The sequence below is a fragment of the Drosophila innubila genome, chromosome X, assembly GCF_004354385.1.
Source record: "Drosophila innubila isolate TH190305 chromosome X, UK_Dinn_1.0, whole genome shotgun sequence".
Lineage (NCBI taxonomy): Eukaryota > Metazoa > Arthropoda > Insecta > Diptera > Drosophilidae > Drosophila > Drosophila innubila.
This window is the reverse complement of record NC_047626.1, coordinates 24,845,261-24,857,280: the sequence shown is the minus strand read 5'-3', so window position 1 is coordinate 24,857,280 and position 12,020 is coordinate 24,845,261. Positions and strand designations below refer to the sequence as shown.

The 12,020-nt window shown below is 39.8% G+C and overlaps 2 protein-coding genes across 3 annotated transcripts; both read right to left on the bottom strand.

Moving 5' to 3' along the window:
• Positions 1–1,014: 1,014 nt before the first annotated feature.
• Positions 1,015–1,689, bottom strand: LOC117793615 (lysozyme). Its single transcript, XM_034633986.1, has 3 exons — positions 1,509–1,689; positions 1,311–1,457; positions 1,015–1,243 (listed from the first exon to the last, which is right to left on the bottom strand). The coding sequence occupies exons 1-3, from the start codon at positions 1,651–1,653 to the stop codon at positions 1,098–1,100; spliced, it is 438 nt and encodes a 145-aa protein (XP_034489877.1). The 5' UTR covers positions 1,654–1,689; the 3' UTR covers positions 1,015–1,097.
• Positions 1,690–3,267: 1,578 nt separating this feature from the next.
• On the bottom strand, positions 3,268–9,753 carry LOC117793593 (ubiquitin carboxyl-terminal hydrolase 16). 2 transcript variants are annotated; one of them, XM_034633964.1, is made up of 5 exons: positions 9,627–9,753; positions 7,464–7,864; positions 6,867–7,399; positions 5,157–6,310; positions 3,268–4,820 (listed from the first exon to the last, which is right to left on the bottom strand). In XM_034633964.1, the coding sequence occupies exons 2-5, from the start codon at positions 7,794–7,796 to the stop codon at positions 3,601–3,603; spliced, it is 3,240 nt and encodes a 1,079-aa protein (XP_034489855.1). In that variant the 5' UTR covers positions 7,797–7,864; positions 9,627–9,753; the 3' UTR covers positions 3,268–3,600. The 2 variants fall into 2 exon arrangements, with proteins under 2 accessions (XP_034489855.1, XP_034489846.1); XM_034633955.1 differs by lacking the exon at positions 9,627–9,753 and adding an exon at positions 7,981–8,100.
• Positions 9,754–12,020: the final 2,267 nt, after the last annotated feature.

Below are 12,020 nucleotides of genomic sequence, written 5' to 3'. Positions count from 1 at the left end.
GATTGCTCGGCTGATAGTATATGGACTTGTATATAGGCACTTATATATGTATGTATATGTCAGATCATTTCATAACCGGTTGGCTGAGTCACAATTGCATATTATGGGGTCATGGGGTTAGGTTTAGACACAAAAAACACATAGATCATATAATACTAATATGTATTCTATATAGAGTACTTTATATAGAGTACTTTTTGTTATGCAACCACTGCGCACTTGTGTTCCCTTTCAACACATCAACGAACAAACGAACAAAATGAAGATTGAAATGAAAACGTTTACAACTGTAGGAGCAGCGTTCCAAAAACGTTTGAATCGTTTCAACTGGCGTCGCTTTATGAAAAAGCCCCAAAAGCCCCATAGGCTCACGCCGTCAAAACGTTCAGCCACAAGAGAGCAAGAACAAGAGCTACAAAGAGAGTGAGTGAGTGAGTAAGTGAATAACTGAGCGGGAATGTAAGCAACAACGGGAGAGAGCAAAAGCACGAAATGTCAGCAGCGATAACGTTTAAGAGAGATGTGCTGCAAAAGTTTTGCAGCCCCTTTTTTTTTAATATCGAGGGATAATCTGATTTTGTTCAAAAAGTAGCTAGTAATGATTACAAAAATCGCTAATTTGTTTTAATTAGAAATTACTTAGTATATTATTTAAAATATAATAAAAAATGATTTTTTCGACGCGTAATTATAACACTTTCTGGATTCCGAAATCATTTTTAAATAATTGCTTGAATTGTGTAATTGAAACAACAATTTTTTTAAGTCCATGTTGAATATACAGTCATTTAAAAACTATAAAACCATTAAATGTACACGTAATATTCTATTAACAATTTATGGCAATGTAAGAGCATTTAAATTTCTTCAATGCATTAAATTTCAAGCTGAACCAGGCTGAAAAGTAGTTCAATCTCCCTAATACTCTATTTGTTTTCCCGTAATATACATACATATTTTCTATATTGGTTATCTTTATACTGAATTTCTTCGAAATAAAAGATTTTAACAATGTTGTGTAGGTATATAAAACATGTACATTTATTCATGATAAGTACATATGTATGAAAATAGTAGAGTATATAGATAGAGTAAGTTTATATGCCACATATAACCTTCAGATTGGGCAGATTTTGGGTGTTGCGACAATAGCGTTGCCAGCCGTTCCAATGTCGAAATCCCTCCTCGGCTTGAATTCGCTTGGCACAGACGGCTGCCTCCCTCAGATTCTCTTCGAGCAGATCTAAAAATAAAAACCGATAGCAATTGAAGTGATGCTTAAAGGCTTAAAATTCTTAAAGTGTGCACACCTTGACAGCTGACGTTGCAAACGCCGCCACGTCGACCGTCCTGGCAATGGCGACTGCTAATCTGAAAGAGTCCATAGCGTGATCCATTCGATGTGGTGCTTATCTTGCTGGTATCTAATTCGCTCTCATGCTCCAGCAGGCATATCCCTATAATAGTTAAATGTTTATTGAACTTTCTCTCATTCTGCTGTTACTCACAATTGGATAGCAGACTGCGCTCAAAGCTGTGCTGCTCCAGCAGCTTTCGAGCCAATTCACAGCGCATATACCGCTTGCCCAGCACTAATGTTGACGTGCTCACCCATAATCCCAAGTAGAACAGTGCAATCGCTGCCGTTTTCATCTTGCGACTGTCCGGCAACTGCTCCAGCTTGAACTTGAACTGAAAACGGAAATCTCAACAATCTCTGCTGCTACTGCTACTGCTAACTGATAAGCTGCATTTGCGTTGTTTAATTTATGCCTCGATTGAGTAATAGATCTTGTTGATGGCACCCGGTTTAATCACAACCTGCTGCAAACCCAAAGCAACCGCATTCTTCGAAGGCGTTTGATTGATTCCAAAAGGTCAAAGCTCAAAGCTTCTGGATTCTAATTGGAATACCAAATGAAACTGTTTTAATATTGAACGCTTTTTAGGATTTGTAAATATGTACATATTATTTAGTTCCACAAAACAAGCGAACGAACAGTTTCACAGATTTGAGTATAACATGCCTGTATACGAAAAACATTTTTCCTTTTTGTTACAAAACAAACTCCCTTTTCACTCCGAAACTCTTATTTGCTGATTTAGAGCAGGGTCCAAAAGTATGCTTCACATTTTGAGGCATCAAAAACTGAGCTGAAAATTTATGGAGCATACTTTTCCAAAAGTGAGAACATATCTGGTTTTTGTTTTTTATTGCTTTATATTTATAATTTAATCAAATTGTATAACCTAAGTCATAAGATAAATACATATATGTATGTATATATATATTTTCTATATATATATATTTGTGTTTTGTTGTATATTTAGATGCATGTATAAATCTCGTTGCAATAAACTCCATTAACTATTTTAGAAATGTTTACATTGTAGTTACTGTAAAAATATTTATCATGCATTTATAACTGTTTCATTAAATATCTAGCTTTATAAATGTATTTATATATTGTATATATTTATTGAAATACAATTAAATATATTGGCAGAAGCGAGCAATTGGTTGTTGTTGTGGTTATTGTAATATTTCTATATGTATCGTAGAACAGAATCACGTTGGAAACTTTATACAATGTAGGATAAGAAACACGTATGGTTATCGCCTAATGTCTATGTTCTTCTTCGTCTACCCCCTTCATCTCTATTCCATCATATTTTTGCTTAAGTAACATAATTATCTCTTCTTTATTTTTTCATCTTTGAGGCAATGTTGTTCATATTTCGTATTTGTTTGGACCACAGACTAAATATTTATATGCAACTAACTTAAAACTATTAAAATTTACAAAAATCTGAAAGCTTCCATGCTTTAATTATCGTATCTCATGCTCTTTCCTTTTTGTTGTATCTCTTTTAACATAGTTAATTGCCACATTTTGCAAATTAATCATAAAATAAATATTATAATTTATTTATAGTTTAATTATGTTTTTTTTTTTTTTACTTGTATTAAAGGTTTGTTGAATCAAAAACAATTTGCTTACGTAGGAAAAACAAATTTCAATTTCTCATAAATAACCAAAAATACAATTATAATAATAATAAAAAAAAAAAGTTTAAAACAAAAAGTAAACTCTTGTCATTCATTAACTATACAATTTAGCTGCAAAATGTAATCTGTATGTGTATGTGTGTGTGTGTCGACCCGCTGCCCTGCTTTGCAAATGGGTGTGTGTGTGTGTGTATGAGGCTGTGTGTGTTTTGTCCCTGCCCTGGCCTTGTTTATGTGTGTTTTTCTTCTTTAACCTATTCAAATGCATTTCTGCTTGTTTGTTGATTCATTCTGTCTTCCTCTATCTATCTATCTATCTCTCTTTCTTTGCTTTTTCTATTCTGTCTTCGTTCCTCAGATCTGTGTTAGTATTCAGTCCATCATCTTCGTTGTCGATTACGCCGTTGCGTTCAAATGCAAATTCAAAAATAACAAACCAAATATAAAATTAAAAAAAAAAAGAGTTAATAACAAACTTAAAAAAGGTCCTACTAAAATGTGTGTAAAATGGATTTAAGAAAAAATTTAAAGCAATCTATTAAGAGCTTGATGGAAAGCGATGATGGCTGCCAGTGTGACCAGATGCTGGTCTAATAGATGCGCTCGTAGAATAGCAGATAGGCCTGCGCCTTGAGCGCCGCCTCCTCGCTGACCTCCTGGACACGTGAATCAGACACATAATACCATTTACCGGGCGGTGCCTGAACATTTGCCGCCTCATCCTGTTCAACACCATTGGCAGTTGCTCCTGTTGCAGCTGCATCTTGATATGCAGCTTCGTCATCGCCAATGCCATTGGGTAGATCAGTAGCTGAGGTCTCCCCCGAGGTGGATGTGTTGCTGCTCGAGTTGGTAAAATCATCACTGTCATCCATGGCATTCATGCGCATCTCGCGTGCCTTTTCCTTGGCCAACAGCTGCTCGAGCTCATCGTCCTGATCGAGTTCGGCTTTACTGCCATGCGGCAGAAATTTCCAACGTTTATCGTCGGCCGTCAGCTTGGGACGCACCTTAACATAGGCGGTATAGTGTCCACCATACAGTCCGCCTGAATGCTCCACAACGCCATATAAGGCATAGAGCAGTTTCTTCTGTTTGCGATCAATGTTGGGCAAATTCTTTACCTTGGAACCACAGAAGGCGGCAATGTTTAGCATTGTGGAGTAGCTAACCGGTCGCGTCAGCTTGCGGAAGATGCCTCTTGGTTCCAGCTGGAATCTCTTTAGATGCAGTATGAGAACAGCTGGGGGACTTGAGATCAACAGTTGCTTTGTTGCATTCGTGTTCACCGTCTTAGCCTGGGGATCGTTGCCATTGATGCGACGTGTACAGCTCTCACAACCGACCTTGTTCTGTCCCGTCATCAGCTCCACAGCCGTGAAATTATTGAGGCACGACTGCACTGAGCATTCGTTCGCCTCGCATTGATACCGTGGCGCAATTGTGGTGCTCCAATCGGAACAACTTTGGGTTCGCACACGCTTCGATCTTGCCACACCCTGTGCCGGTTGATCGTTCAACTTCATCTGTCCCACCTGCTGTTTCAATTGCTCGATTTGCTCCATTTGCAGTTGTCCCGTCGAGATTTGGCGTACTAATGATGCACCCTTTTCGCTCAGTCCAGCATTGACCAAAACAGCGGATGTGCTGCCCTCTGCTTCCTCTTTGTTGTCAGCTGCATTGTTATTGTTGATGTTGTTGTTGATTGCGCTTGTTGTTGCCGTTGTTGTTGTTGAGGTCGAGTTGGTTGTGCTGGCGTTGTTAGTACTTGTTGTAGTCGTGGGAGCCGGACTGGTTGCTATGCCCGAGTCTGTAAATTGAAATAAAATATATCTTATAATTATAATTATAAAAGCACACTCGATGGTTCGCTAATTATCATGCTAGAACAGCGATTAATATGTAACGAAATATGTAAAACTTTAAAGGAGACGTGGCTGACTTTCATATATTTTATGTTTTTGATAAAGAGTCTGTTTTGATGTAATCAAGTCTCTCAGCTTTGAAGCAATCTTGATGAAGTGCAGCATAAGTAGCGCTAGAAAACTCTTGATATAAATATTCAAAAGTATTTAAAAAAAAAAAACCACTGATGATCTTCAAGATAGTTGAACATGCAAGTTTATAATACAACCCTCTCACTCACCATTCTCGTCTTCCTCCAGCGAATCCTTGTCCATATTTACAGGTGTATCGTCGCGTTTCTCGCCCAGCGGCTGTGCATTGCCATTGGTGTCAGTATAGAATTTGGTAACGGCAGCACCAGCTGCTGTGTCCTCAACCAGATTGTCCTCAACATCGGCATCCGAATGCTCCGATGTGGTGCCACTGCATGAATCCACACGCGGTCCCTCGCCCCACGCCTCGCCCGATCGTGTCTTCTCCGGATCGGTATCAGCAGATGGCGACTGTAATTGTCCATCGCCACTGCCTGATCCTGGTTGTTGCTCCACATCGGCATCACCGTCGCCGCCAGCTCCTCCAGCACTGGCGCCTGCCTCATCATTGATGTTCAGCTTGAGCGAGAGTTTTTGAGCCTGCTTGGTGCGTTGATGCTTTGCGGCACGTTTGGCCTTACGTTCGCGTTCCTTATCCTTTTTCACCTGCGCCTTGGAGGGGCCCAACGGATCCTGCCCGTCTGCATGCAGATAGAATGCCGGCTTCGAGAACGGCACCTCCATTTCGCCATTGGTGAACTTAGCATTAATGGTTGGGATATTGCTGCTGTTGCTGCTGGCGGCAGACGGCGAGTTCTCAGGACTCGCTTTGCGGCGCTGTGGAGGCTGAGGTTTCTCGACTGCCACCGGCAGCGACATGTCCAGAAAGTATTCATGCCTCGACGAGATATTGTAGCAGTCCTGACAGGTTAATGTCGACACGAGAAAACCACGAAATACTTGCTCCGGCCGTAGAATGCGATCGGCAGCCTGATTGCCGTACATTTTGCACTTTTGACGCAGTTCCTCCGACACACTGTTGATATCCTGATGCTTGTATCCCAGATTTTCCAATATGACACGCTGATATCGCTTCAAGTCCTCGGACCGTACGCTCTCCAGCAGCTGACGCAGCAGTTCGTGGGAATCGTGTTGATCGCCACCCGTAAACTGTGGACACTTGGTGCACAGCTTGTCAAAAAGTTTGCTGGGCTTAAAGACTCCTCCGCCACTTTGCAATTCCTCCAGCGCATTGGCCAGTGCCGAGGTGAGATTGCCCCACGAGGAGAGTGAGCCCTTAATCACGGGCAGCTCAATGTCGCCCGTATCCTTAAAGCTAAAGGTGCCGCCAGGCAACACAAACCTAAAATAACATGAAATGGCAATGAGAGATTAAAAGTACAACTATTTTATAGACTTGGCTAGCTAATATTTATGTAAATGCAAAAGCTAAAATATTTTATGAAATGCTATAAGCTATAATTCTGTATATTTTAACACAGGATTAGACTTCTTTTCGGGACTGTCTGATAATTTCAATATACTTCAGCTCAAAAATAAATAATACAAAATTTTGTCCGTTGGAAAAAATGGACAGTTGGCAGAAATTTTAAAATTCAGTTCGTTAAGACTAATTTTGGATATTAAATGCATTTAAAAGCGTTAAAAATTACAATTTATCCGAAAAATATAATAATTATGTTGTTATCAATGAACTATTGTTCTTGCTGGCATAGAATAAGATATAAGAAGCATTTTAGTTTTAACTGAAACTTAAGTTTTCGAATTTCACGCTTAACAATAAATAATTAAAAACTTTAAATTTTTTAAAGCATGTTTGATAATAATTGTTAGCTTCTTTTTTAGATCAACTTAGCTATTTGAACGCTTCAAATTGTGGCAACAATGAATTGACTTACTGTTCGCCTGGTTCGCCAAGTTCCTTGAGAACGTCAAGTAGAAACGGTGTCTGGGCCAGACACTGCATGACGGCATTGAAGAAACATGTATTACCCAAATTGGTAAGGCCACGGACGCGCGGTAAACGCTCCAGTTCGTTGCTGGATGGAGTTATAGGAGTTTCGGACACTGTCCTCGTTAGATTAACAACTCTTCTGTTGTCCATCACCCGCTTGGCCATGCCCGGCACAGCGGCCGCTGTTGGTGCAGGCGGTGGCGGTGGCAACGGTATTGCCGCATTTCCACCATTGGCAGTTGTTTGCTGTGTCAGTTGGCTAAGCTGTTCCACCGTCGACTTGATTTTGTACTCAATGTTATTAATCGTTGGCGGTTGCGATTCCGCTGGCGGCTTCTGTGCCAGCCGCTTAACCAGCTCCACACACTCGAGCAGATTCTTCCGTGAATTGGAGCTCACCTCACTGGCGCAATCGTAGCACCAGATTTTAAAGGATCGTGTATTCAAGACCAGGGCATGTGAGTCCGAGTGTGGCGTCTGCAAGATGCAAAGGTGACAGAGATGAGCAAAAGTGACAGGGCTTCAATTCGTTGCCACTCACCTGATGATGTTGCAAGGCATGTTTTTTGCGTTCGCGTCCACAGAGCTGTGTGCCACACTTGAGGCACAGCCAGAGTGCATTATCATATTCACAGTCAGTTGAACCTCCGCCAGCTGCATCGTTGGATGCATTCAATTTCTGGCACTGCACACACTCATACAGCAAACCCGTCGACTTCAGATGACGACGCAATCGTGACGTGTCCACAGCTTTTTTGATGTGCTGACATACAGCAGCTCCATTTGCCGTGCCATGTCCATTCATGAGCTCCTCCTCGCCAGAATCTGTTGAGCTGTCGCCCTCATGTGCGTCCGTCTGACGCTTCTTTACCATGGCGCCGCTGTAGCTGTTGCTAATCCTCAACTGACCCAGCGGCTGTCTGGTCGACCCCAAAGCACGCACTGCAAATGGATACAAAATATATGTAATTAATATTATTATTATCAATTTATAAATCTTTTTTGACTTAGTTTAGTTTTGATTCTTATTATTTATTCTTGTTGTTGTTATTGCCTACTCGCTTTGCATTTGAACACTTCTCGGAGCTCCGCAATTCTCAACAATTCTCAGTGATTTCCCATGAATTACTCTAGTTTCCTTTGCCTTTGTCTACGACGCTGGCGATGACTGATTACTGTTTTTGATATGGAATTTTTCAATATAGATCGAAATGTTGATTTGAGAACGACAATCAAATCGCCGACTTTGTTTTTCACTTGATATACTCTACAATTAATAGGTGGAGTATATACGCACTTATCAAACTGTAACTGCAGCTGCCCTTACAGAAATTTGTTTCATTGGAAGGGTCTTTAATCTTCGGTAGAACAATTTAATATTTTTGGGTTGGGTTGGGTATAATAATCCTCTGATCCTTTAAAGTATAAAAAATAGGTACCTTAATATAAAATTAATAATTATATAAAAGACGCTTTATTAAGAAATTTCAGAAATTAAAAATACCTATTTTAGGTATTTATTAACAAATTTCACTTCATCTTTTATAGGATTTTGTAAAATGTATTTTCTGGCGTTGCATTTATGCTAAGTACTTAAAAATTATATTTTTTAAACTTATCAGACTTAAATTCACCAACTCAAGAGGAATTTAATAAGCAAATTATGTCAAAAATTAAATGAAATGAAATCTTGCCGATAGTAAAAACCAGAACAGCCCGAATATAGTTATCCAATTTGAACCAAATTTTCTCAGCATGTAAAAAACCAACCCAGATGGATATTCTGGCGATTTGATTCAAATTCAAAAATTCATAGTAGATTTCGGCTCGAACAAATTGACCCGCCCTAATGTATATTATAGATCAGTATCAATAGTCGAATCCTTTTAAAACTGTCCATCTGTATGATCATTGATCAGGTCAATCTCTGAGATGTCAAGAGCATTTTGAATTATAGAAGAACTCAAGCTGTCAGTAAGTATTGTTAAACTATCGAAAACTAACTGGGAAGTTATTAAAAAATCGATCAGCCTCGGGAATTATAAGTGAACACTTGTAAGTTGTTATTGTTCTTATTAATGTGAGTGTGTGTGTGCAAATAAGTGCTAGGATATCCAAGGGCCTAGACACAGGGTACCGCGTAGTCGTGCAGCGTTCTTGCTTTTGTTTGTGTCGTTGTTGTTGTAGCAGCCCTCTGTTACCTGCGGCTTAACAGGGGCGGGGGCGGCAGACTTTCAATTTTGGGGTCAAATCTTTGCAACACGTTCATTGGCACGCAGCGACGTGAAATTTGAACATCGTTGTTGCGTTTGAGGTTAAGTTTAAGTTCATGTGCTGCCATATTGGGTATATTAGCAGCATTGTTGTTGTTGTTCTTGTTGTTGCTGTGTGTGAATTATCTTTGTGTTTGTGTTGTCTATCCACTGTAACAGTATGTGTGTGTGTGTGCGAGCCACGCAACAATGCAGCTGCCCCCAATGGAGAAACACATTGAAGTCATGGGGGACACTCAACCCAATTTTTGACAATATATACAAACACACACGCACACACATACACTTGCTGGCACTCACTCCAGACACAGACACAAACACAAACACAGACAGGACTGGCATTTAGTATGTTTCTGATATTTAGTCCGGTGTTACTGCTAAAGAATATTGCACACTCATTGTCGGCGTTGAGTTGGTTTTTGTTGAATTACCTTGATTTAGCTAATGCAATATGCGTAGCACATTAACTATTTTAGCGCGTATATAGATTTGCGCCAAACCACTTCGTACACACTAGTTAAACAACAAAAAAAAACGTGAGCTTAGGTTGCGTTCGCATGCACAGTTAATATGATAAAAAAACACATCGAGACTGCGATAGGTCGATTATTTTTTGTCGTCGTCATGCAACAATGTGATATCGATATCTTTTAAAGCATGCAAAGCACACATCGATATTTTATTCGATGTGGGGGTCGGTCAATTGCAGGTACTTATCGATAGATTGCATCACTGCTTTTATTGGCGCGCATTTGAAAATAATGCGTTAAGAGATGAGTTGAATTTTCTTTAATCGTTTTATATTTAACAGACAATTACTGTTGCTTGCAATAGTATAAATAAGTCCAGTGTGTTTTAAGTTAATAAATGTCATAATTGTTGTTTCTATATATATTTTTTAGTGTATGCAAACATTAACTTTGCTTTGAGATCAAATGCGAACACCAAGTCCAGAGGCAAGCAACTTAATTCAACAACACAATGTGAAAAGAAAACAGCAAGAAGATAAAAAAGAAACATGAAAATAAAAAGCCTATCATAAAGGAAACTTCCAGACATAAACTCCCTATAATTACCAACACCCTGAATGTTGTAAATGCATCAAAATTGTACCGCCCTTCGGGGCAATATTTCATGCGGCCGCAGTGACTACAACCTAAAAGGGAGACAGACGGAAAGAGATGGAGAATACGAAAGAGAGGGAGATGGAAAGGAGTAGCAAGAAATAAAAACGTGCATTCAATTTTGAGTTGGGTTTCGTTTGTTGATGCTGTGTGGATCGGACTCACTTTGTTGCTATCCCTTTTACCTTCCTGTCTGTCCCGCGTCTGTTCAATTCACCTGAATTGAGTCGTCATCATTATTATCGTCATGATCATCATTCAGGTTATAGTGATTGGCAGTTTTAGTTTTTCATTCGATGAAAATTCTTCTCGAGATTTTTGTGTCCTCGCGCTCCTAATTACCCATTAACGCTCTGTACATATACTCCACTGTCCCTGTCCCCGTGTCTTTTATGTCGCCCACCTGTGCCACATGCAGCAGCAGCAACAAAAGTAACTGCAGCAGCTCAAATTAAATGCCAGAAAACACAGGAACTGTGCACATTAAAGTCTCATAATGCATAATAACATCAAAGATAATTTCGCATAAAAAGTTCAAGAAAATGTTGCCCGCATTGGACACAGCAAGTCATGCCTGTACATAGAGAGACAGAGAGACAGAGAGAGAGAGAGAGAGAGAGAGAGAGAGAGAGAGAGAGAGAGAGAGAGAGAGAGAGAGAGAGAGACAAAGACAAAGACAGAGAATAAGAGATGTTCAATGCCTGGTCCAATCCCAATCCCAGTTCCCATCCCTTCACGCTTCCCAGTACAAATTTGCTGTAATGAATATTTCGCAGAAGACGTAAATCGATTCCTGTACGACGGCTGCCATTCCTCTTTACTCTTTTGCTCTGCATTCTTCTACAATCGCCGCTTTTTACCTTTTGCTCTCCCTCTCCAACTCTCTCGTTCTCTGTCTTTTGGTCTCATCCTCAGCCGAATCATCATCTTCATTATGTGCATGCAAAGCACAGTTTAGTATTCCATTTTCTTTTTATTCTCTGTATTGTTACGTGTATTTCTCTGTCCCACACTGTGAGTATCTGTGGTGTCCCCGTCTCCTCCTTTTTCTCCTGCTCCTCCTGCTCCTGCTCTTTAGCAGATGCTGAAGCTACCTGTAGGCTCGGCTTAAACCCATGCGCCCTGGGCCTACAGCTTTATTACTGTTTGTTTGGGGGCTGCTCTGATATTTTCATTATGCCAAAAACAAATCATTGCGGTCACTCATTGTGCCATCTATAAAGGCTATCAGTCAAGTAGAGGATAGCTGCTCTTCGATAATTCTCCCAGATTGCAATTGATTTCGAAATAAGCTTAAGTGAAAGTTTTCCCCCTTTTTTTGCTTTCTCTATCTCTTTCTTTCTTTGATTTTTAAAAACTTTAACATATAATATTTGAAAAAAAAAAACTAGTTGGAAAGGCTATAGTCAAGACCCCGATTATGGGAATACCCGTTACATAAATTTGGGAACTTGTGTTGCTCTAAACATACGTCGTTCTATTTAACCGATCTTGTTGTAATTTACTTATAAAACAAGTGGGCGGCTACAGTCGGGCACGCTCGACAGTAGAATACCCTGTGCCCAGGTACTCTGTATTAAAAGTTGATTTTTGACCGATTGTTCCTATGGCAGCTATATAGGAATATAAGAAACCGATTTGTACCAAATTTGGTCAGGATAAATAACACCAACTTAAAAGCATATTCTATTAGTTTGGTTA

Excerpts from the sequence above, each read along its gene's own strand:
- LOC117793615 (XM_034633986.1), bottom strand. The coding sequence starts at position 1,653 with ATGAAAACGGCAGCGATTGCACTGTTCTACTTGGGATTATGGGTGAGC. Across the intron at positions 1,458-1,508 it reads GCGCAGTCTGCTATCCAATT|GGATATGCCTGCTGGAGCAT; the intron begins GTGAGTAACAGC and ends TAACTATTATAG. Across the intron at positions 1,244-1,310 it reads TTGCAACGTCAGCTGTCAAG|ATCTGCTCGAAGAGAATCTG; the intron begins GTGTGCACACTT and ends TTTTATTTTTAG.
- LOC117793593 (XM_034633955.1), bottom strand. Across the intron at positions 6,311-6,866 it reads CTTGGCGAACCAGGCGAACA|GTTTGTGTTGCCTGGCGGCA; the intron begins GTAAGTCAATTC and ends ATGTTATTTTAG. Across the intron at positions 4,821-5,156 it reads GCTGGAGGAAGACGAGAATG|ACTCGGGCATAGCAACCAGT; the intron begins GTGAGTGAGAGG and ends TTCAATTTACAG.